The sequence below is a fragment of the Amblyomma americanum genome, chromosome 9, assembly GCF_052857255.1.
Source record: "Amblyomma americanum isolate KBUSLIRL-KWMA chromosome 9, ASM5285725v1, whole genome shotgun sequence".
NCBI classification, from domain to species: Eukaryota; Metazoa; Arthropoda; class Arachnida; order Ixodida; family Ixodidae; genus Amblyomma; species Amblyomma americanum.
Genome location: NC_135505.1, coordinates 89,746,772 through 89,773,390, shown reverse-complemented (window position 1 = coordinate 89,773,390; position 26,619 = coordinate 89,746,772). Strand labels below are relative to the sequence as shown.

General features: G+C 46.5%; 1 protein-coding gene across 1 annotated transcript in view; it reads right to left on the bottom strand.

Annotated features, from left to right (window-relative positions):
- Positions 1–11,730, bottom strand: part of LOC144105009 (glucoside xylosyltransferase 1-like) — a 31,989-nt gene extending 20,259 nt beyond the window's left edge. The window contains exons 1-2 of the mRNA XM_077638230.1: positions 11,417–11,730; positions 5,174–5,321 (exon numbers count right to left, since the gene is read on the bottom strand). Coding sequence (XP_077494356.1) covers positions 5,174–5,321; positions 11,417–11,718 — 450 coding nt within the window. The 5' untranslated portion in view covers positions 11,719–11,730. The remainder of the gene's footprint in view (positions 1–5,173; positions 5,322–11,416) is intronic.
- Positions 11,731–26,619: the final 14,889 nt, after the last annotated feature.

Here is a 26,619-nt window from a genome sequence, read left to right as displayed (position 1 = left end):
GGTGGTAAGCCTCGTACCGTGCGGCCGGCACGGTGAACTGACCTGTCGACGAATGTAGGGCTAGAACTCTTGCTAACCTTGGGGGTACGGGACATGAAACGGTCCTCGAAGCGCTTCATTCAGTTTACCTGACACTGAAGCCACAAAAATGACACTTCAGCTAGCTATAGTTCAAATTTCTCAGCCATGTCGTCAGCGCCGTCGGCGTGAAGCCGTACCGCGATAAGCTTGGAGCTGTGGCGGAAATTGGCAACCCGAGGAGACAAGACAACTTTACTCCGCTTTCTAGAGCTTTGAAGCTGGTATCAGAGTTTTATGAAAAATTTCGCTGATCTTGCCGAACCGCTGACGCGCCTCACCCGCGACAACACACCTTTTTTCCGACCCACGAGCAAGACTCAGCTTTTGCCGAGCTACGCCTTCGTCTCCGAACGCCGCTGTTATTTCCCATTTTTATGAGCAAGGTGAAACTGAAATACAGACCGATGCCAGCAACACCGGCTTGGCGAAGTTCTCGTGTAACGACAAGCCATCACTTATGCAAGCTGAACTCTGTCGCATGCCAAAATTAACTATTGCACAAAAGAAGGATATTGCCTGTCCATTATTGTGGCCGCTGCAAAATTTGTCCCTTAAATATATGGTTGCCCTTTCAAAGCGGTCGCAGACCACCTCTTCTTGGGTTGGTTGGGCAACCTGCGGGACCCATATGCACGCCTGCTGCGACGGAGCGCACCACATCGTTGTCTATGTGCATTGTCTCGGTCCATTTCGGGGGCTTGCCTCCTTCTACAAACTTTTTGCCACTAGGGATACCTTCGCACGTTCTCCAGAATACGCCATATGTTCTACTGGGCCAACTTCGCCACTCTTTTCACGCTATGTCCAGGGTTGTCGGCAAGTTCCAGGGCCGTAAGTCCCCGTCCTTCAAGCCTTAGGGACTCCTTCAAACTATTGCACCAACGTATACTTCTTTCATTCAGTTCGGCATGGACTATCTCGGCCCTTCCCCTATGCCCTCGTGGGGCAACAGGTGCCTCATCATTGCCACTCACTGTCTCACTCGACACGCCGAGACCGAGGCCTTATCTAGAGTTAGTGTCTCAAGTTGCAGCTTTCGTCATGAACCAAATTGCACTTCGGTGCGGCACCCCGACCTACGCCATTACTGACAGAGGAACGGCTTTTACTTTGCAGATGACGGCCGAAATTTTTCGCGTTATTGGTGCGACCCATTGCAAAGTAATGCTTCCAACTCGCAAGCAAACGGGCTGACAGAGCGGTTTAGCAACACCATAGTGGACATGCAATGATGTATATCGGTCGATGTCGAACACTACACTTGGGACATGATCCTGCCGTACGTGACATTCGCCTAGAATGAGGCAATCCAATAGACTACAGGCTTCACACCTTCCTCGAAGCCGGGGAGGTTCAGATGATGCTGGATGCACTGCCCCCTTGCGCGAGCGATGAAAACTTTCAGCCGCGGCCGGACAGTTCTTCCGAAACACCGAGCAGGCCAGTTAAGTAGCACGCCTCCACATCGCACAGCGTTAAGTTAAAAAAACTGCGCTGGTACAAACCTCCGGCACAGTCAAGTCTTCAACCATACTGGCCACCAGATTTGGGTGCTTACCCCTCTTCGGCGCAGAGGCTGGTCCGAAAGGCTCATTTGTCTCTATTTTGGTCCTTATAAAGTTTTGCGGCGAGTCAGTGGCGGTAACCAGGAGGTACCCTACCCCATTCAGGGATCATCTATGCTTTGCGCTTGAAGCCCTATTTCGCACGGTGACCACCCAGGTTCGAAATTTCTTTTGTGCTTATGTGCCATTGCGCGTGCGCGTCTTATAAGAAGGGAGCAATGCCAAACGGCGCTCAGGGTCAAACACGTTGACACTTGAGGGGCTGGAACAGGGATACCTTTAAGTTCACCGGCTCCCCTCCTCAAGAGCATGCTGCCTATTGACTGGTCTAGTGTTGTGCTGTCAAGCTTTCCTTACTACTTGTTGTCGCCAAAATCATGATAGTATATAGAATATAGACTCACACACCGCGAATACAAATTAACACGAAAATTGTGCATAGTGTGCAAAGACAGAATAACATGAATTAAAAGAGTGTGTCCTTCTTTCTGCCCTTTACTTTGTGCTGTTCGCCTCCTTTAGCACAAGGGCAATGTAATGGAAAAAAATGAACAAGATGGTCTGCTTGTAGCGCATTGCAATATGTGCAAATGGTGCGTACCTCTCGATGGCAAGGCTGTTTTAATCGGTAAAAAGGATAAGCGCACGCAAGAATTAATTGCAGCAGAAAAGAAAATTGATGCTTTAAAGAGGACATTTAGCATAATCTTAGAGTTATATTTCCCGGCAATTAGCAAGTGATCGCACTATCACTGTCGTCTTGGTGCTGAATCGCGTAGTAAATGCTTTAAGTGAATTTTAAGCATTAGGTATCTGGGTGGCATCCAGTTACAATTCCATTGCACTCGTAATCGTTCCTGCCGGCCATAACGCAACCCCCGCAATAATGTGTTGCCATCTGCGTGCTGATGCGAGAGTCACATCCACAATTTTCGACGTGAGTTCGGCTGAGTCTCTGGGGTAAGAGAAAACAAGCTTTTTCGTACTTTATGCTAACTTGCGCATAACAACGCAGTTGTGCTTCATTTATAATATTTTGCGTAAATTAGCAGTGAAGACAGCTTTTACGAATTCTGCTGCGCGAAGTCGCTTAAGTCTATTGGAAGGTCTCGGCGCGTGTGACAGAGTCCTGTAGCCGTTTGGCTGACAGTCATAGAATGTAACAAAATATCGTTTATTTTGCTGTGACACAGGCAGATACCAACAACACAAAGGTACTAAAGCCAGCGTTTTATCCCGCCGGTTTCTTCGACAAATGAAAATGACTAAAATCGTAGCTGTCTTTTTAAATGTCTTTACACAAGATGTCTTTACTTAAAAGAATAGTAAACTCAGCCCATGAATGCTGAAGACGAACTATTGACGATCAAAAACACGCGTTTGATTTGATCTTTATTCAACATCAGGTGATGTTGGCTTGACTAAGCCAGTGCATCCATTCTTTCACAGCAGGGGCGCCCACTATTATGTTACACAACATGAGTACATATATCAATAAAAATATAGGCAGAGAGAGGGCAATGGAAGATTACACAGCATATATAAGCGATTCGTAGACACAATGTGTACATGGGCAAAAAAAGCTAAACATAAAACGCTTAATGTCGTATTTGCAAAGAAAGATACAGAACAAGCAGGACTAGTTAATAAAATAAGCATAATCAGAAAACACATGCGTTAACTATCTAAAGATATTGCGCAAATTTTTATTGAACAATCTCGCAACATCTATGTCATTATGTAGTAGCTAATTTGTGGTAGCAGACAAAGTGAATTTTAGCACCTGTTTTCAATAAATTGTACGACATTTAGCAATTTTCCAGGATTCAGGATGACTTGTGCGGTATGAAATTATGTTTCTATGTAATTCGGCTAATTCGGCCAGGGTTCGGATGTTGTTTATGACGTTTGACCTGTAACATTTGCATAACCTTAAGCATAAATTGAGTCCACGCGAATAACATTTAGTATTTTAATGCGTCAGCTGTGGGATATTCGTATGGCACTTTACATATAATTCTTATGGCATGTTTTTGCTAGACGAATAACTTGTGCACTCTTTCTGTAGTTGTAGTGGCCCACACAAGTATGCCGTATTTAATCAAAGATATGAAGTGAAGAGCGATTTAAAAAGAAGGTATTAGCGGATGTGGGGAAAGTCATACAATAGCGACGTTTAAGACCGATGGTGCTAGATAATTTTCCGGACAAATGGTCATTGTGCCTATCCCATGACATGTTTCCAGCGAAGTAAACTCCTAAAGTTTTATAAGAGGGTACAACTTCCTGTACATTTTCGTTGAGCAGTAGGGAAGGCAGTTCAATATTCGTGTTTTGTCTATTAAATAAAATTGTTTTATGTTTATTGGAATTTAACTTCAAACGGTTGTTACATGCCCAGTTGTTAATTTGCGAAAGGGCGCCATTCGCACGAGAACTTAAGTCTGAGCCCTTGCTTCCGGAAAAGGACATTTCTATATCGTGTGTATATAATATGTATTTGTCAGGTTCACTTCTGAAAACAAAGTCTGTAATATATAACATAAAAAACGGACCAAGAATGCTACCTGGGGAACTACTGTAGTCACCGTTTTAACATCTGAGAAGTGTCCTTTCATAACAACAAATTCCTTGCGATGCTGTAGATAAGATGTTAATAGTGATAAAGCCTTACCATGAATCCCATAGCAGTTAAGTTTCCGAAGCAGTATTCGATAGTTAACGAGATCAAAAGCTTTGCTGAAATCAAGAATTATACCTAATACTATCCGTCTCTTGTCAAACGTATCCAGTTAATATCTCGTGGAGAAACTTAAGTCTAAAGCTTCCCGGTCCGGTTCCCTTGTTCATCACTACACCATCGCGTGAAATCAATAAATGCACATTCTGGTGCATAAAATTGTCATTATATATGACAGCTCGTGTAAAGGACAGCAAGAAGTGGCACAGCAGCGCAGAAATATGTTTATAAATACGAGTTTTCAGTCCGCACCCTACCTTTTCTACTACCTTTCTGATGTTAAGTTATGCGTAACAATGTGCGTCAGAAAACCATGGTAGAGCTTGACAGAGGAAAAATGTGAGTAGTGATGCACACCACACATCCATATACGTTAGGTGATGGAGCGCATCAACGACTGCTGCAAAGACCGCGTCCACACAGCATGCGTTCCACGCACTGCGCCCACGCGACCCACAGTTCCCTGAGCAGCGAGCACCGACAGATGGCGCCTTGTAGAGTAACAGTACGCACGCAGCCGCCATGCGCACATGAAAATATCCCGCGTATATTGCTCAGGGAAAGTGTTTCTGAACGCATAAGGCAGTATTTCTCGCTGGGGCTATTAAATACATTTATTGCTGAAGATACACATCATTACAATATTTTAAAAACTTCCAGGAGGTTCGATGCCCTTTAAAAAAATTACATGCCTTTTTCATTTCACTTAAGGTAATAAATAGTCGTAAGGCATTTAAAAATATTGCTTGATTATCTATCGAGACACAAGATCTGTGTCCATACTCACCGCTCTCGGAATCGCCTTAATATTTTCCTTGTCTGCAAAGATGACTATGCGCATCGGTGACGAGGAGTAAGCCACGGCAGATTTGATAGCATTCATGCCGATTTTAACGTTATCCTTACAGATGGCGTACACCAACGTCATTCTGTCGCTGCAGAGAACCAAAAAAAGAGTGCGTAGAGAATAGTGTTAGAAAAAAGCGAATGCGCCAATTACAGCGCCTCAACATGGAGGTCCGGCATACTGAATCACGGAAAAAAAAACGCAATGTTACATGGATAAACTGCAAGCTAAGCAGAGAGAAAAAAAGGCAATAAGTAGAGGCCAAAATTGCACTTGTAAAGACTTTCATTTGCATTTTGTGGCACTTAGAGAAGTCAGCGACCAGAGTTCGACGAGCACATGTACCACTCTAGTTTCATGCAGGAATGCATTTAACAGTTACACTTTCACAATTATTTCTACAAAAACAATTGTCCATACGGTTTCTGCCCTTCTGTTCATCTAGGGCCGTGCACTTGGATCTAGGACCATTCATGTGCTCAAGATGCCACTTAACAAGGTCGATAAATTCTCGTTTCTTTTTCCTATACGATCTAGTTTGGAATAGGGTCATTTGGAGCCGCAAGAATTACGCCAGGTATTTGATGATTACTTACAATAAAGAAGCTGCGGAGGCAGATGCGCACGGCTTCACAATGGCGATTTTTTACTCCAGAGAGAATGCACCGCTAGCATATACAATGGTCAGACCCTGGCAGCAGCGTCAATGGCTTCGTCATGGCGCTTCGTGATGACGCCAGATATCACGACATGCTCGCAACATGGGTCCACGCCTGACAAGTAGGTACTAATCAAAATCGATGCGAACACGACAGATGTTGCGACGTGCCGGAGACCTTGGATAAGAATGCCTGATGAATCTTGACCAACCAACGCGCGAGCTTAGGCAGGCGGCAGGAATTACGGTAGCGGCACGCGCTATGCTAAATGTCACTTATTTTTGTGACAGAGGTAGCGTCCTCATTACTTTCACTGCCTACTTCATAGCTTGCCTGCCGGCACCGTTCCATAGCCAGTCCTCCCAAATTGTGCCCGTTCTGTGACACTGTCTCAGCACGCGCCCTGCAAGTGTGCAGCAGGCAGAGCGCACGGGATACGCTCTTTGCAAACACGCGCTCGTCGCCTAATCTCACGCTAGTCGCAGTTGTCCCAGATTTCCTCCGTCGCCGGGGGTGTACGGACAATTTTAGCTCTAATCTGAAAAATTGACATGCCAACTGTATTGCTATGACCTAACTACAACGGCCAGCACGCATGAATTCCTGCACTGGGGCAGTCTAAGCGTAGCACAGATTACACCGCTAGATTTTTCCGCACGAAGCACGTGTGCAAAGAGTACGGAAAGCGCGAAAATACATCTCGCATGAAATGTTACTGCAACCAAAGATAAAGAAGTATGAAGCGCGGTTATGCCAACGTTGACACTTTGAGTACTGCTAGCCCACACAGTAAACGGTGACAATATGTGTGACGTGGCATGGAGACTGCACATTAGTCGAATACTTTTAAATGTTTCGCTTAAGAACACAATTCACCTTAACAATCTGTTCCACCACACCACTCAAAGCAGCTTGCAGCAAATCGTTCTCATAGGGCACGTATCAATAGCAAAATAGCGGGCAAGGCCGGGACGGTGGGCTAAATTGCGCACAGCATGCCCTAAAATTTCCGCTAGCTGGATATTGGAAAGATTTGCTCCATATGTGGCAAAGAATGGCAGATCGTTCACAGGAGTCTACTAAATCAATAACACAAAACAAACTGTTTCTCTCTCTTATCTGCACTTCCTATTTATCAACTGCACAAGAAGGGCTCATGCACAAATTGCTGTGTTAGAAATTCTTCTGTATATTCTATATTTTTCTGTTCTGTATTTTTAAGCTATACTACATTTATCTCCAAAAGCCCTTTCGTCTTGTGTCGAAAAATAGACATAAAACTGCATTTTATTTATTTTCACTTAATGTCACGAGGTTCCGCTATGGCATCTCGTACTGTGCTTTCAGGATGCCTTATACTACTTGAGTTGCAGAAAGCCAGTTTCAATACCCTCAGCTCCAAACACACGAATCAAGCTTGCGACTTCCTCCGTAAAAGGATATGTTTTTATGTTCCGTTATGGTAACCTCATTTTTTATCTGCATTTATAGCTTAGAGCCTGAACTTATCGATTATTTCGCTGCCGAGATTGCGGCACTGAACGGCCCTGAATATATTGTGGTGTACGTACATGTCTGTTTCACCGTACAAGAACCCCTCCATTATGGCCCAGACGTGTGACGGTCAAAAAGACACAGTCAGTCAATAAGGCTTATTTCATCACCAGTCATGAAATAAACCTAAATCGCCCCCTGCGTTAAACTGTCCCCCCCCCCCCCCTCCATCTCTTACCGCCGGACCAAGCTACATAACGATCTACAACAGAAAGCATCGGCCACTTGGCAGTCGAGGTAGCGGCAGTGAACAGCCCTCGCTATCTTGTGGTCTACATGCAAGTCAATTATATCTCATTGAAAACTTCTAAAAGCTTCTGCGCTGCAACCTCTGCTGCCTATAGTAAAATATTTGCAATAAAATTGCTCACTAACGCAGAATTCACAAGCGATGTTGATAATATGAAAATGTAAGTGTCCGCAGCCTTCCCATGTTGAAGAAACTCTACCAAGAAATTAAAGCTAAGAAAGGAACTTGCGCATCCATTAAGCAGCTGGCCCAACGATTGGCTGCACTGATGCAATTTATGCACTGATGCACTTTGCACTGCCCGGATTGACGAACGCCAACACAAGTACTCACGTTTTTGGGAATAGCGACAGCTGTGCTATTCCTCAAGTAATTTGCGTGCTCTCTTAATCTATCGTTAATGCAGCGATCGGTCTGCCGGACGTAAGTAGCACCGCAAAAGAGAGGGATTTCATAGATAACTTTGTCGTTACATTTCAAATACTGCGTCAATGCTTTATATTGCATTAAACTTATTTTTGCTGACCTCCATTAACTTTTTGGCACAACGAGCTCAGTTTGTTGGGAGCTTAGAAGACCAGACGCACTCCGCCACGACCCAATATCTATTTTTGCCGACGGCTAACACCATGTATATATCGAATGAAAGCTACCTTTGACCGCTAGCCCAACGATCGCCCCTTTAGCAGTCTATGTTCTTTATTTCCAACGCCATATCATACAAACATCATAGCGACATCACGTTTCTAACAAAAAGACAATCAATTTCTTTAGAATTCACACTTCCATTTTTGCTTCAAACAAAACACCACCATTGGCTGTCTTTAGCGCTGACCTTCCGCATATTAAGAACCCTTTTGTCACGAACTCGGATCCCGTAAACTTTCAATAGCAACAAACAAAAACTCTTTAGGTCACATTTTAATAGATATAATACAATTTACTTACCGTTCGTTATACAACAACTGCCTGCTCGGTGATGTAATGGAGTAGTTATTTACTCCACCTTGTGCATTGCTCTTTAACGCCCTGGAAAGCTCATTGATTTGATATTCCCAAATAATATTTCACCTCTCATGGTAGGAGTCAATTTTTAGATCACAGACGACTTCACTATTTTATTGTTAACCAAATATGCCCTAACAAGGCAACCATCAGAAAACGTTCCAAACAATCTCTTGATCGAAAAACGTTTGTAATGACGATTGGTGAGCCGAACCGGGATAGTAAACTAGGGGAAATATGCACCAATTAACCGCGTGTCATTTTTCTCTGAAGATAAGAGAGGTAATTGGCCCGTGCACATCAATCAGCTCTCACCATGCACTCGTTTGTATTCATCTGCCCGGAGTCCATGCAGCATTAAAAGCTTTTAATTATGTATTATTGAAAAATAACCATCCTAAAAAAGGTGAAACGCACCCATTCAACGTTAAGCTACAACACCGTTTTCAACAATACCGACATATTATTTCGGATTACTCAAACTGACTATAAAAAATTATTTCTAACATAAAATGCTTAGAAGCAAAAATGTCACTCCTAGGAAATGGGAAAAAATGGGGAATTCCTGAAGCTCGAGAATAGCATAAACACTCCGAATACTTTAGGTTGACCATCCAAAGAGGTTCAGGATATGAAATACGACATAGTGGAGGGCTCAAGATAATTTCAACCACCTGGGATTCTTTAATGTGCACTGACATTACAGAGTACACGGGTCTCAAACATTTCGCCTCCATCGAAATGGAACCGCTGAAGCCGGGATCAAACCGGCGCATTTCGGATCCGCAGCTGATAGCCATAACCACTAAGCCACCGTGGTGGCTCGAAATTTTTTTGCCCAAACACCTCCCACTGCCCTAGAGAAGCATGCGCGTCAAAGTGGCCTACAGTGATCGCGCGAAAAATCTGAAATCAAAATAATATTTAAGGGAAAGTGAATTGAACGCTAAGGACCGTACGCTCCACCTAGAAATTGAAATCGATTACGGACTGAGCCCCGCCGCGGTGGCTCAGTGGTTAGGGCGCTCGACTACTGATCCGGAGTTCCCGGGTTCGAACCCGACCGCGGCGGCTGCGTTTTTTATGGAGGAAAAACGCTAAGGCGCCCGTGTGCTGTGCGATGTCAGTGCACGTTAAAGATCCCCAGCTGGTCGAAATTATTCCGGAGCCCTCCACTACGGACCTATTTGTTCCTCTCTTCTTTCGCTCCCTCCTTTATCCCTTCCCTTACGGCGCGATTCAGGTGTCCAACGATATATGAGACAGATACTGCGCCATTTCCTTTCCACCAAAAACCAATTATTATTATTATTATTACGGACTGATGTAGAGACAACGATTGTTTGGACTCTAGGAATGTGGGTCAAATATAATAAAAATATTAACGTGCACTCACCGTCCTCAAAACAACCGCCCAACACATCGGCCGTATGATAGCACGAGTAACAAACCTGAAGAAGCGGAATGAAGGGAGGAACACTGTGCCTAACGAGGAGTCTGGTAGTCAGCAGGGTAACATAGAGCCGGCCCTACTACAAAGTAAATGAGTGGATAAGAAAAATGCAGGTGCAATCATTAAAATAGCGTAGAAAAACCCTGCGCCTACAAAAGAACATTTGAAGTTGGAAATATCTGGCCCTCGGACTTTATAACACTTTTCAAAAACTAGCCAAAGCTTGACTTATATAGCAGTGAACCCAGTTTCTACAACAACCCTCAAGCAGCAATGAACTAGAGAGACTCGGTTACAACGGATACCTCCAAGCACAAAAAAGTAGCATAGTTATCCCGCGCCGCAAGAAGCTGGTACCAGATAACCCCGATCCCCAACAACATGACCACCAACCTCAACTCCGGAATGCGACAGGCAAGGGCCCAATTCGTCGCAGAGAAATTGAAATTTACGAATGGTGTGTGATTTATAGACGCCGAACTGCAGTCAGGCAACACTAAGAAAGCGCTTGCAGCAGGCAGGGATCGATCGATTAGAATCATTAACCTACATCGCTACGATAAGACGGAAGCGGAGGAAGTCGCTGTCGCACCGGCAACCCAAGAGGAATAAAAACCAAGGGAACCGCGGGCAATAATAACAGATTCTCAAAAAGTATGCAGGAATTTCCGAAGAGGAAGGACTGATAAGAACGCACACTAAATCCTGACCAAACTCAATGGAGCAGACCAAACAGGACTTAACCGGCCTACAATTTCAATAGGTGCTGATAGATTAGCCCGAAGTTAGGGAAACTACTGGGCCCTGAACACATTCGAGGTAGAGAACTTAATTCTAACCTATCCCGGCAGCCCTATGATGTTAAGCTACTATATACCGAATCATACGATGTACCCACCACTCCACAGAAAACTAGAAACTGAAGAGGCCGCCGATCTGTGCTGCCAACAGGCAGGCATCTTCATAAATTTACATAAGCTGCATAAATTTACATAAGGTTAATTTTAGATTAACGCTGAGAATTAGCCACCGAATATAAACGCGCTTGTAAAACATGCCGCTCGACATCGGTTATTAAATGTAATCGATGCTAATGAGAAGTGTCGACTCTAGTCAGCACAAGATGTAGATATTGGCTCGTAATGGCCTACACTATTTTAATGCACTACTGCATAGTTATACGAAACGAAGTATTCAGAACAGTGGATCCTGCTTGGCATCCAGAAGCTGCTTTTCGGTGGCCACCCTTGGCTGTCACTTACTTGTGAACTGGTCTCTTGATTGACGAATCGCTAAGCCTCGTATCTGCTTGAGCAGAGGTGGCATTATCCTCAGTATGGCCGATGAGCTTCTTCTTGACTTGCTTTAAGATGGCAAAGATCTTAGCACCTGCGTCCGCGTTGGCAGAAACGTTGCGCTGCATACTGGCGTCCATCCCAGTTTCAGAAAGGAAGGTGCCAGAAGGCCCGAGCCGCTCCTTCACAGTCGCCAGTCCAACGAAGATGCACAGCACGCAAAGGCCTAGGACCAACTTGAGAGGGCGCTGGATTCTCACGAAACTCATTTCGAGTTCACTTCACACTGGAAAATAGCGCGTCATATACTTAATGTCTGAAAAATAACGCACGCTGTTGCTTCAGCGCGACCTCTGTTCATCTTGTGGCAGCAAAATATTTCGGCCTTTGACAGTGACCTTTAATTGAGACCGCATGCGTTTATGAACCAAGGGCGTACAACACAGAACACTTTTGCCCATGTACAACTCACAAAACGGAAACATCTCTCTAGTGGAAAACATGCCATGATTTGAAGGACATAACCTAGGATATCTCGGCAATTTTACATAATGGCCACTGCTACTGCTCATTCACCGTTACTACAGGCTCAGCTACCTTAAATCCAAATTAACGCATCAACAATTAGCTCGTGTGTCCCTCTGTCTGCCGGCATGTTCTTCGGTGTGCCAGGTTGTGCCTGGCACCAAGATATTTGATATGGATAGTAAAAGCTCCCAGTGTCATCATGAGCTTCGCGTTTCGCGTTTCGGCGAGCTCTACATGATTACCGATATATCAGAAATTCAAACCTCCTAGGTGCTGTTTTTTGAATCACGTTTTGCAGTAATATTTGTTTCAAAGAAGCTGAAAAGTTTATTTCAGCCGTAATTGTGGGTGTCGCTACTATTGCGGCCAATTTAAATGCCGAATTGTCTTTAGAGTTGCTGTTATAAAAGTATGCCGAGAATTCTATTTCAGAGCGTCTTAATATTACTTTTCTTCTTATTTCGTATTGTTTTCCCGCAGTGGATCAGTAGACCTTGTTTTCTTAATGCTGTGCTCTGTTGGGGTTCAGGGCGCAGTGCGGCCAATTATAGAATGTGCAGAATTGGAGAATACGAGTAGCATCTCGATAGATAGAGCATTTTTATCGGAACTAGTCACAATTATACGTGGCTTTCATAACTTCATGTATTTAATAAGTGTAAAAAATAGTTGCATTGCTAAGTGCTAAGGTAATGTGTCATCCTAGCTGCATTTTTCGAAGTTTGTTCAGAACATGGTTTTTCTTGCACCATTAGCTTGAGAAGATTTTTTTTTCCCGGTGAATGAATTACAACGGCAGCTCTGGTCTTCGAGAATAGATTGTTTCCACGATCGTTCGTTTTCAAGGTCACTCGGGTTAAAGCCAGGCATCTTCCTCGCTCCCGCTGCACCAAGAGAGAGAATAGGTTTTTCGTGACGAAATCAGAACGCGAGCGGCGTCTGCCTGGTCTCCCGGGCGCATGGCTCTGGTCCTATTCAACCAGCGGCCTTTGCAATACGGCGAGGAAGTGGCATTTTCGAGGAAAACACCCGAAAAGCGATGGAAGGGGGTGAGCATGGGTGGCTATCTAACTCTCAGCGCAGCCGCTCACTTCAAGCATTTTCGCACAAAGTCTTCGCCTTTTTCCGCGCACAGTCAAAGGCAGCCTCGCCTTATTTGAAGCCGTTAAATTTTGCCTCAAAGTTCAGTCAAATTTTGTGACTAAGATAAAATAGTAGAGATAGAGAGAGAATAAACCTTTTATGCATCTAATGACGGCATTAGAAGCAATGCTGTTGCTCCTACTACATTCTTACTGAAAAAAAAGCCACGAAGGCCGACGAGTACAATTCTCGCTAATGAACTCGCACACACTGGCTCTTCCGGAGGCTGGAGACTTTTACACTGCTTACGTGATCTTTACAACATGCTGCTGATTTTTGATGTCACTCTAGTTATGATGCGCCATCAGTGGCTGAATGTTAGGGAAGTTTCCTCCGCAAACGAAGGTGAACCCCACTTAGGTAGGTGTAAAACATGACCTAGCCCGCCATTTCGTACGCAGCCTCGCTTTCGACAGGAATATACTTACAGCAGTACAGTTAGTCAAATGAAGTATAGAGAGCAGGTAAGTTCGAGATCTCGTGAAAGAGTTTTGAGTTATGGCAACTAAGCTTGTATCTGTTATATCACGTTATATCCATTCATGATCATGTCTATCATCATTACGTCCATCCAAGAAAGCATACAGAGCCAAGAAATTTGTTATCCCCCCACAAAACCAGCAATATTGTTTCTGTAAAGAAAAGCATCCTGACAACCAATTCGATATCGCAAACAAGATTGAAAATGTTATAGCACACCGAATACTTTTATTGTCGGCGCGTGAGATAATTCGCCGCATCTAGAAATCGCTAGAAATGTTGTTGCAGTCCAACAAAGCGTGAACAGCTGAACAGTCACCGTTAAGAAATTAATGAAAACATACCTAATGATCTCATAATTTGTGTTATCTAATTGCACTTTATCAAAGGTGAATTATTCTAATGCTGTGTCAGTGCAGTGGGCCACGCAGAACTGCTTAATATTAAGGCGAGCATAACTTTTTAATAGACGAATAGGGTGACGCTTTCAGGGTGACTTCTTTGGCGCTAAGGTGGAGCGTTTGAACACGAACGAAAAAGTGCAATTGCCCCGCTTCACATAATCAGTCATAAAGAGAACATAGCGCTCGACACAGCGCACGAAACAATTTCACTCTGAGATGTTTCGCAACACCGGGCAGCCTGAGCTATAAACGACAAGCTACCATGTTGCAGGTTGTTCTGCGCTCTCCAATAGATCTACCAGTGTCAGCTGAATATCTGCGACGCGTTTATGGGGCTAACGCAGAAATGTTTCACCAAATGGTCGCAATGGGGAACACGTGGACAAAATCCCAGCGCCAAACGCCGTTGACAGCGCAACAAAAACTACGGCCACTGTAAGATTGCTTGGAACGTCCGAGAAAAAGTTTTACACGTTTCCTGAAAAAATACAGCGCCCGCTTACCGCAACCTGAAGGGGAAATTACGCAATAAAATCACAGCTGTCACAAGAACGTACCATACGGCAAAGAGCAAACTGTCCAGTCCCTCATACCTTGGTATTCGGGTGCTGACAGCAAGGCTGTTGGAGAGAGTCCCGCTATGGCGGAAACAATTCGGTGGGGTGAAAGGAACAAGATGTCTCTCAGCGGAGCGACGTCAGTGCACTTTAAAGACCCCGAGGATATATACATAATACGGAAGCTCCTTAGTGGAGCGTCCATCGTACCGAGGAGTAGCTACAGTAGCAGCTAGTTGCCATTAGAGATTTTAGCCAGTCGGTAGTCAAAGCCAAACCAGATTTTAGAATTTACAGAACATTGTTATCCCCAAACAAGATCCGCGGTATCAGTGTCACTGGCACCTGTGCCTTATTAGACGACAATAAATCCCTACACAGCCATCACATACCAGGTGTTTCAATGAAAACATTGAAAAATGCTCAAATAGAGGCTTTTGGTGTAAAACTATAGCTTCTGTGGCAGAGTATTACCAGTTTTTGCGGACACTAGGAAGTCGGTGAATCGTTTTAAGTAGTAAGGTGCTTAACTAATATTTAATAGTCAACTTTTGTATCTTGTAGAGTTAGGCCGCTAGTTGCAATTAGAGATTTTAGCAAGTCGTTAGTAAACGCCAAATCAGTTTTTATAATTTCCAAAACACTATTATCCCCATACAACGTCTGCGGTATCACTTTCACTGGCACCTGTGCCTTTTTAGACGACTACTCAAAAGATCCCATTCTCGGCATGAATTTCCGTCAATAGTATGGAGTCGTCATTGACCTTCTAGAGCTTGCGGTACCATTTTTCGCCCAGCCACCCGTTGAAATGACCGCTTAATAATCCCTCCACGATCGAGAAAGTTCGTCAGAGTTTAGTGTAGTTATGGCACCGGCACTGATGGCATTGCTGAAGTGAAGCTGTCGTTGCTCCTCGCTCGGCAAGTTTGTTTAGCTCGATGCTTTGTAGAACTTACCAATAGCCGTACCGGCATCATAGTGACAAATTTTACCCGTGACCCGCCATATTTGACGATGAAATTGGTAGTGGCCTATTTTATGAACTTCGGGAGTGTACCAGCCAGTACTCTTTCCCCACCAATGCGCACCTCGACGAGGCGACGGCTACAACCACGACGACCTACGTGAACTCGCACCTCTAGGCCAGTCAGAAACGGTGCGTAGAAAGCCTTATCTATTCCTTCCTCAACTGTTTTACATCAACTTCCAATGTTCGACAGACACCGCTCACCAAGCGCTGCATTGTAGTTGCCGACGACTAAAGACAACTATGTCCGCGGCCTTATCGGGTGTCTTCAAAAGAACGTGACGCCATCCACCGCCAACTTAGAGAAATGCTCCAGGACGACGTCATACAACCGTCCACGAGCCCCTTGGCATCGCCTGTTATCCCCTTCGCGAAGAAAGATTGCATCCTAAGGTGCTGCATGGATTACAGGCGCTAGCTACAACTACTTCCTGAAAAAGGATGCGCACCCCCGCAGTGCGCATTGATGACTTCCTATGTGCCATGCCACCTTCTTTTCGTCACATGTCCTCCACAGTGGGTATTGGCAAATAGAGGTGGGCGAACACGTCCGAGAGAAGACTCCCTCTATTACTTCTGACGGTTTATATGTGTTTAATGTGCTCACTTTTGGCCTGTACCATATTCCCAAAGAATGTTGGAAACCGTACTCTCTGGCCTAAGTTGCAGTATTGCCTCGCATATCTCGACAACGTCAGGATTTTCACCGACACGCTGGATGAGCATCTGAAGCGATTGCATGCTGTTTTCAAGGCCATACGTTCCGCCGGTATTTCTCTGAACACAGAAAATGTAACTTTGCCTTTAGTGAGGTGAAGATTCTCAGTCGCATTGTCAGAGCTCGAGGTGTTAGCCCAGGCCCTGACAAGACGGCCGCCAAAGCTCCATTCCCCAAGTCAACAAACAAAGAGAGCCTTCGTCGTTTTATGGGCCTCTGCGCGTACTATAGGCGGTTTTTCCAAATTTTTCCAAGCTGGCTCTGCATCTCACCCCACTGATGAAAGACGCCAAACCATTTTTTAGGCGACAGAACCAAGAAATAGACTTCACGGAACTGAAGTACCGTCTGCACTGTACGCCTATGCATGGGCACTTGGACGAGGAGGCCGATACGGAACTGTACACTGCTGTCAGTAAACTTGGCCTCGGTGCGGTCCTTGTTCATTGCCAGGATGGCATAGAAATCGTGATTGCTTACGCCAGTCGCACTTTGTCCTGTTCCGAAGACAATTCCTCGCCTCGCTGTGCTGTGGGAAGTCGCGAAATTTCATCCGTATTTCTATCGCCGCCCGTTTCGGGTCGTGCGCGATCATCATTCACTGTGCTCGCTGGCTAACCTGAAAGATCTCTTTCGGTGGCTTGCTTGATGGAGCCTTCGGTTACAAGAATTTGATGTAGCCATCGTGCACAGGTCCGACCAGAGACACAGCGATGCTGTCTAAAGCACGCTCGTATTCCCTGCCACAAAATCGTGTGCGAGCGAGGAAAAGTCGTGATTGACCTTTCCTCGGTGATCATGCCACGTCCATCCTCGCCTACCAACAGAGAGCCGGCTCCGAACTGTTGCCCTCCATCGAGCACCTCGAAGGAAGCGCTCCATCTCCACCCCGACTCTTCAAGCGAGGATTGTCACCGTTTTTATTGGCCGATGGTGTCCTCTACAAAAAGAACTACGACCCAAAGGACACTGTCTAACTGCTCGCATTGCATCCTATGCCTTGTGAAGAAGTTCTCAGTGCGCGCCACCAACACCTTTTTTCGGGCAATCTGCGATATTACCGCACGCTGGTGCGGATAAGCAAAAAGAAGGCCACCACCGTCTGGAAGACGTTGAAGTAACGAGCGTCAGCTTTATTGGCCGTGCGTAAAACGAAAGCCTTTCCGCATCTACCAGGGCCAGTGAAGGAAACCCTCAGCGGTTCGGAAAAGTAAACAAACTTTTCCACCTTGCGGAGTTATCGAAGCCTAGCGCCAGCTATCAGAGAAATTACGATGCACGTCTGCCCGTTGTCGAGTTGCGCCGCCAGGCTGCGCTCCCGCCGGTGCTACAAGTCTCAATGAGAGATGTGCAGTTTCCTAGTTGCTGCCACAGATGGCGCTTGTATCTCACGATGGTAGTGAAACCCCACGAAAAATCGAAACGTAATGAGCAGTTGCTGCCACAGATGGCGCTCTGATCTAAGGGTGGTTGCAGATCCCACGAAATGTCCAAACGTGATGAGTAAGAGCTCACGCTCTTAAAAGTACTACTGGCCCAGGCTTTCTGCACTTGTCCAACGCTACGTACGAACCTGTCGTGAGTGCCAGCGCCGGAAGACGCCGCGTAATAAACCAGCCGGGCTCCTGCAGTCTACCGATCCTCCGCACCTTCCATTTCAAAAAGCAAGTTTGGACTTACTCAGGCCATCTTCTGTGGATGACCAGTATATTGCTGTTGCCATTGACTATCACAGCCGCTACTGTGAGTCCAAAGCACATCCCCGCAGTGCTGCAACAAATGTTGCGCATTTCTTCATTCACAATATTGTGCCTCATCCCGGTGCCCCAACAGTCGTATGAAATGGCAGGGAAACCGCGTTTATGTCGGCACTTAAGAGCAAGATACTTCAGCTCAGTCTCACCAGCCATCGAAAGACTACAGCGTTTCATCCTCAAACAAATGGACTGACTCAGCGGCTTAGCAAGGCCGTTGCCGACATGATTTCGGTTTATGCCGACGATTACCATGGGAACTGGGACGGGATACTTCCTTGCATCAAGTTCGTGTAAAGCACTGCGCTCCACGAAACGACGCGCTTCACTACGTTTCATTTGGTGCTTCGCCGCGAAGCTTCTTGAATTCAGTTCAATTCAACTGAGCAGATAAAATTTGCACTTGAACGTGAGCAGCAGGACAGTCTGCCTTTTCGCGACGTTCTACTCACAAGGCACGACAAAGGCTTCCGGTCTTCAGTACACAGAAAGCCAACCCACACGGTATGTGCCTTCATTTCACCCGAACCATCCCACTCCCCACAAGACATTTGTTATATATTTACTGAAGAGAGCCGACACCATATGTTCTTCACATAAATGAATTTTTCGGGAAAGGAAATGGCGCAGTATCTGTCTCATATATCGGCGGAGACACCTGAACCGCGCCGTAAGGGAAGGGATGAAGGAGGGAGTGAAAGAAGAAAGTAAGAAAGAGGTGCAGTAGTGGAGGGCTCCGAAATAATTTGGATTACCTGGGGATCTTTAACGTGCACTGACATCGCGCAGCACATGGGCGCCTGAGCGTTTTGCTCCATAAAAACGCAGCCGCCTCGGTGGCGTTCTACACATGGATAAAAAAGAAACGAGCAAAACCAAGTAGTCTCATATCTGCCAAAAATGAGCACACCAGTTCATTCAAAGGACCCGTGAGCCAAAAACAAAAAAGAGAAACATAAAAGCTCTAATCCTTCCCCAAGCACGCGCCAGGAGCGAAAACGCGTTCGAATACCATACGTGAAAGCCGTGAGCAAGATGTTCGCTCAGATTCTTGGCAAAGAAGAGGTGCTGAAAACACGCAAACCGACTACCACCATTGGACGCCTTCTCCCCCGCCCGAAAAACCAGCAGCGTAAAGAAAGGGCCCAAGGCGTTCTATACAAAATCCCCTGCTCGGTCTGCCCGGCCTGGTATGTTGGGGAAACGAAGAACTTCGCGGAAAGAATGAGGCAACACAAAGCGGACGCCTTAAAAACGAACCGTCAGCGCAGCGCTCCGCTATTGATCCGGAGTTTCTGTGTACGAACCCGACCGCGCCGGCTGCGCTTTTATGGATGCACAACGCTACGGCGCCCGTGTGCTGTGCGATGTCAGTATACGCTAAAGATCCCCAGGTGATCGAAATTATTTCGGTGCCCTCCACTAAGGCACCTCTTTCTTCCTTTCTTCTTTCACTCCCTCCTTTATCCCTCCCCTTGTGGCGCGGTTCAGGTGTCCGCCGATATATGAGACAGATACTGCGCCATTTCCTTTCCCCGAAAACCAATTATTATTATTATTAGTAGTAGTAGTATTATGTGGCCCGACACTGCGAGGCATGCAATAATAAAAATAATAATTGGTTTTTGGAGAAAGGAAATGGCGCAGTATCTGTCTAATATATCGTTGGACACCTGAACCGCGCCGTAAGGGAAGGGATAAGGGAGGGAGTGAAAGAAGAAAGGAAGAACGAGGTGCCGTAGTGGAGGGCTCCGGAATAATTTCGACCACCTGGGGATCTTTAACGTGCACTGACATCGCACAGCACACGGGCGCCTTAGCGTTTTTCCTCCATAAAAATGCAGCCGCCGCGGTGGTGGTAGTGGTTTTATTAAAAATAATAGTAAAAAGGAAGAAAAAGATTTTTGCTAGCCCCGGCATCTGCCATCGATACTGAAGCACCTGAGCTGGGGCAGCGGAAATAAAGGACAGCAGGCAGAATGGAGAAATGAAATGAAAGAGGTGAGGGGACAGGAATAGAGGACAGGGGGAGAAGTAATATGTACAAACTATTTACACAGTAAGAAATGTGTCCAGGTTGTGCGCGTGATTAGTTCATTTTAGAGGAATTAAAGCACACACGCGCACAGCACTGTGTAGGTTACAACTGGAGTGGGGCGTCCAGTTATTAATCGTTCAAGGTAGAACTCGCGGAGCGTTCGGTCACTGCGTAACTACCTGACGGAGAACAGACGGGACGTCAATCCCGTGTGTTCGAGGAATGCACAGAGGCTCAACAGCCGCCGCGGTCCGAATTGATTTTGATGGCACTATTGTACTGGAAACCGAAGCTAACCCGCGCAGGAGGCTTCTACTCGAGTGGTGGCACATCAAGCACGAAAGAATGTTTATCGCTCCATGGCGACACTTTCCTCTGTTCGAAGGATCTATTCGCCAAAACTCCGATAGTTCCAGTTCCATACTGTTCTCGCTTGTTGCGGCTGTCCGCGCTTTCCTTACACCACACTCCTCGCCGGTGGCGAAGGCCATCCTAACAATCTTTGAATTCATTGCACCTCTTCTTGCACAATGGTGGTAGCACTCAATAGACCAGCTACTCGCCCTAGCGTCCAAATCATCCGTAGCAAGGCCACCATCTTCCAATGGAATGCCTGCAGCCTTCGTACACGACTGTCTGATTTGCGACAATTTCTTTCGAAGCACCGTTTTCTGATCATTGCCATCTCGTAATCTCGCCTGGGTACTGCTATCAGTCTTTCAGGATATACCGTTCTGAACTCGATGACAGGTGCTGACCTCAGCAAAGTTCTTTTAGCTGTTCGGAAAGACGCCACCTCCATTCCACAACCCATATCTGCCGACGCATGGAACGAATATGTTGCGGCCACCGTCAAGATCATGAACCTGTCCTTCACAGTCATCGTCGGGTACATACCTCTCCGTGTCAACTTTGACGGCGACCGCCTTCAAGCTATCGTATGCAGTACCCCTGCGCCGAACATCATACTGGTGATTTCAACGCACATCATCCTGCTTGGGGAGGCACCAGATCAACAGCCAGAGGACGGCAGTTATTTGGTTTCGCACAGTGCAACAATTTCACTTTCCTCAACAACAGCCAGGCAACCTTTTACCAAGGTACAAGTTCCAGTGCCCTTGACATTTCGATGATTTCTAATCATCTGTCGTCTTCAACATTCTGGAGTGTTGACATAGAATCTCATGGCAGCGATCATCTTCGTACGTAAATAGAGGTTGGTGGTGCTTCCTTAAGTTCAGAGCGTCGTGTAGCACCCTACACGAATTGGGAACTTTTAGCTGACACAGTTTAAAAAGTGGACCTCTCAAACCTCAATTATGAAAGATTCATCAATACTATAGCACGTGCTAAAACGTCCAGCACTAAGATTACAACGCTATCAAAAGTGCACTCAACTGCAGATGCTGAATGTGAGCGACTTCGAGCAATTCGCCACAGAGCAGAGACACGAGCACGCCGAACAAATTATAGAGAAGACATCAGGGTTGCTAGGCGCGCACAGAAACATGTTCAACGTCATTTGGACAAGCTGGCAAGACGGGAATGGCGATGTTTTTGTGCGAAGCATGATCCCAGAAATCCTTTTTCTAAGATATGGAGCATTGTACGCAGCCTCGGTAGTCAGCCCACCCCACTAAATCTATTTGACTGCGTAGCTGTAAATACGAATTTTTCTCGTCTCGATGCAGCGGAGGCTTTCTGTTCTAAGATCACTGCTCGATTAAGGATCATATCGGTGCCATTACCTCTCCAAAGCTTTACCCCTTCACCTAATATTGCCCTCCTTGATTATCCGTTCACTATGGAAGAACTTCTTGCGGCTTTGGCAGATACCAATAAAAAATCGTGCCCAGGACCGGACGGTGTAAGCTACACTGTCCTTTCTCAACTGAGAATTAAGGCCAAGGTTCAGCTGCTTGCAGTTTATAACACCTCCTGGGGGACCGGCCGCCTTTAAACGTGTTGGAAGTGTGCGCGTGTGATACCTATCCTCAAGCCTAACAACAATCAACTGACTTATACGCGTACCGCCCCATTGCGCGTCGGAAAATTGATGGAGAAAATGGTACACTCCCGCCTTACCTGGGATCTGACAGAGATATTTACCCTTCGGCCATGTCCGGTTTCCGTAAAGGACGCAGCAGCATTGGCAACGTTATTGCCCTCACAAATTGTGTTAAACACAGCAAAACAGAGCGGTCTATGGTGATTGCTGTGTTCCTTGACGTGAAGGCAGCATTATAAAACGTCACACATGAAGCAATTCTTTCAGCCTTACAGTCAATTTGCATTGGTGGACGGATGTATAACTGGCTGTGCGATTATCTGCACGAAAGTTCGATTTTCATGTCAATAAGTGAAGGTGACAAAGCTCTGCATCAAATATCTCGCGGAGTCTCTCAGGGGAAGGGGGGGGGGGATTTTAAGTCCCACCCTTTTCAATATCTCACTTGTTGGCTTGGAAAAATGCTTGCCTCCTACAGTTGATCTCCCTTTACTCCGATGACATCTGTATATGGTGTTTCGCACGCAACAGGCGCATTGTCCATGCCCAATTACAGAGGGAAATAGGTTGCATATAATCCTTTTTAGGTAAGCGCGGTCTCGTCATGTCGCCCAATAAAAGCTCAGCAATTGCATTTTCGAGGCGCGACCTTTCACGCTACGTGCTGAAAGTTTCTGGTGCCCCAATACCATACGTTACAAGCCATAAATTCCTAGGGGTGATATTTGACAGGTCACTGTCATGGTCCCCACATGCGCAACAGCTTAAAATCAAGCTCGTCTCTTATGCCTCTATCTTTCGTATGCTCTCCACCACCAGAAAAGGCTGCTCTACACCTTCATTACTACGGCTGTATGGTGCCCTGTGTGAAGGCCTCCTACGCTACAGTCTCCCAGGTCTTCAGGGTATCTCAAAAACAAATATCAAACTCATTGCAGCTACGCAAGCCAGGACCTTGAGAATCTGCCTCGGTCTTCCCAAGACAACCTCCACAGTGGGTACTCTAGCAGACAGCAGACGTCTATCTGCATCAGTACTGCTAACCCAGGAGTTGCTTCGCGCCCAGATGCGGTTCGTGGCTTGTGTACCTCACCATCCACTCGCAGCGCACTGTATAGAGGAAGTTTCTGACATTCTCCCACTACACTACAGCGCCCTTCACGACCTCCTCCCCACCTTGGAGGTACACAGCATGGCAGATCAAAACAACGGTTCCTGGCATAAAAAGAAAAACAACCACCCCCTGTCCTGGACTTAAATATTTTGCCCTTGAACACATTTATGGATGCTACAGTGCGTACCGTCACATCTACACTGATGGCTCTGTCACATCCGTCTGAGCGATTGGTGTCTGGGTACCGTCAACGCGCACCACAATTTCGTCATCGCACCTCAACTACTGCTACCAAGCTGGGTGCTTTGCGAGCAGCTTTCAATTATCCTCCGGCAACTACCCCCAACAGCGAGGGTTATTTTCAGTTACTCTCGGGCTGCATTACAATCCATAAAGTCATCAGGAAGCCTTCAAGAGCTGATCATTGATAACTTCAACAGATTCCACTCCGAGGCTTGTGAGCTTGGCCATCGTGTTGTGTTGCAGTAGTTACCCACTCACTGTGGCCTTGCAGGCAACAATCACGCTGACGGTGCAGCGAGGTCGGCGCATGGCGACACCACCTTTCTCCTACCTATACCGTTTTCTCGCAGTGATGGCGCGAGACTTATATCTACAAACTCCTAGCACACGCAATGCTCTTTGTGGTGCGATCCGGAACATTATTACAGACCCCTTCTTTGTATTGACCCCACTTGTGTCTTTCGCAAGCCACACAGTACAGCTAGACGGGATCAAAATTGCCTCCAGCGAAATCGTCTGGACGTTGCCTTCACTAAATTCTATTTACATAAAGTTGGTACAATAAGCAGCCCTCTGTGCCCCACCTGTGGTGTGCCTGAGGATCTGCCACATTTGATATCCCTCTGCAAACGCTTCAACAATCATCACAAGACACTTTTAAGTGCTTTAGGACTCCCACAGGATGGCCCCGTGCTCATCGAGCATGTCCTTGGACCCTGGAAGAACGTGGCTTCCGGTGTGCGCGGGACAAAGCATTTTTGGTGTTTTCATGAGACACGGGTTTGGTGGACATTCTTTGACAATTTTGTGTGTGCGTGTGTGTTTGTGGGTGTGTAAGTGTGCCTGGTTTCACCATTCACCCTTTATTTTTATCTTTTCCTTTTCGTTTCACAATCCTTTTCTCTACCCTTCTCTTCTTTCACCCTCATCTGGAGTAGCATACCCGACATACAACCAGGCAGACATCTCCTATTCCATTAAAGTTCTTTTCCTTCTTTCCTTTCCTCTTCTTAAATTGAAAATTGGTTTTTGGGAAAGGAAATGGCGTAGTATCTGTCTGACACATCGGCGACACCTGAACCGCGCCGTAAGGAGAGGAATAAATGAGGAAGTGAAAGAAGAAAGGAAGAAAGAGGTGCCGAAGTGGATGGCTCCGGAATAATTTGGACCACCTGGGGACCTTTAATGTGCAATGACATCGCTCAGCGCACGGGCGCTTTTGCGTTTCCTCTGCATCAAAACGCGGCGGCCGCCGTCGGGTTCGAAACCTGGTACTCCGGCTCAGTAGCCGAGCGCCCTCACCACTGAGCGACCGCGGCGGGTTGCCCTTACATCCAAACTTTGCGGCCACTGACCCGGAAGTCTTCAACACGAGGGTTTAAAAAGCCAAGCTGCGCCTCCCCGCAGTCAAACCATGAAGAAGGGACCGAGCCAGTCCCGAAACGTCGTGTTTTATTTAATTAAACTTGGTTTGCGTCTGTCATATTTCCGCTAAAGAGAAAAGGTGGTTGAGGTAGAGACTTTAACATGATTAGTGCCTTCTCCGGGGGTTGTAGCTGCCAGTAACGAATAAGCGGTAAAGCACTTTGGGAGAGTAAACTAGGTGGCAGTTCAGACTTCTCGTACACCGCACAGGCGCGTTCAATGCATGTGTGTGAGAGGGCGGCTGATGCAGTGACAGCAGAACCCGACCGCGGCGGCTGCGTTTTTATGGAGGAAAAACGCTAAGGCGCCCGTGTGCTGTGCGATGTCAGTGCACGTTAAAGATCCCCAGGTGGTCGAAATTATTCCGGAGCCCTCCACTACGGTACCTCCTTCTTCCTTTCTTCTTTCGATCCCTCCCTTATCCCTTCCCGTACGGCGCGGTTCAGGTGTCCAACGATAATTGAGACAGATACTGCGCCATTTCCTTTCCCTAAAAATCAATTAAAAAAAAATAAAAAATTAAAAAGTCAATATTTTTGTTGTTTAACATTATCGTTCTCTACGTCCAGGCCGGTCTTCGTTCTGAATGGCAAAGAAGGTGAAGCGGCCAAGATGAAGGAATGTGCCCCTGGCTACCTCTTGGTTACGCCGCAAAAAAGGCGGAAAAAAGAGGTCCACCAAGACTTGAGACAATTACTGCGCTGTTTCCTTTGCTCGAAAAACATTTTTCAATTATTCATACCGACCACGAAAAATTGAAAATTGTATTTTGGGGAGAGGGAGTGGGACAGTATCAATCTCACATATCGGCCGACACCTGAAGCGCGCCGTAGGGGAAGGCATGAAAGACGGACTAAGAGAAGAAAGAGGTGCATAGTGTAGGGCTGCAGAATAATTTGGACCACCTGGGGATCTTTAACGTGCACTGACATCGCACAACACATGGGCGCCTTAGCGTTTCGTCTCCATCAAAACGCAGCCGCCGCGTCGGTTTCGAGCCCCGGTATTAAGGACCAGTAGCCGAGCGGCTTAACCACTGTCCCACCGCGGCCGGTTCAGCCACGGGTAATTGGTTTTAATTAGTTTTTTGGGGGAAAGGAAATGGCGCAGTATCTGTCTCATATATCGTTGGACACCTGAACCCCGCCGTAAGGGAAGGGATAAAGGAGGGAGTGAAAGAAGAAAGGAAGAGGTGCCGTAGTGGAGGGCTCCGGAATATTTTCGACCACCTGGGGATCTTTAACCTGCACTGACATTGCACAGCACACGGGCGCCTTAGCGTTTTTCCTCCATAAAAACGCAGCCGCCACGGTTGGGTTCGAAATCGGGAACCCCGGATCAGTAGCCGAGGGCTCCAACCACTGAGCCACCACGGCGGGTCGGCCACGAGTAAAAATTGGTTTTGGGGGAAAGGAAATGGCTCAGTATCTGTCTCACATCACGGCGGACACCGGAAGCGTGGTGTAAGGGAAGGGATAAAAGAGGCAGTGAACGACGAAAGGAAGAAAGAGGTGCTGTAGTGGATGGCTCCGGAATAATTTTGACCACCTGAGGATTTTTAACGTGTAATGACATCACATAGCACACGGCCGCCTTTGCGTTTCGCCTTCATTGAAACGCGGCTGCCGCAGTCGGGTTCAAACCCAGGCACTCAGACTCAGTAGACGAGCGCCTTAGCCACTGAGCCACCGCGGGTGCAAAGTGAAAAGGCCGCCGGTGAGTTGTGCC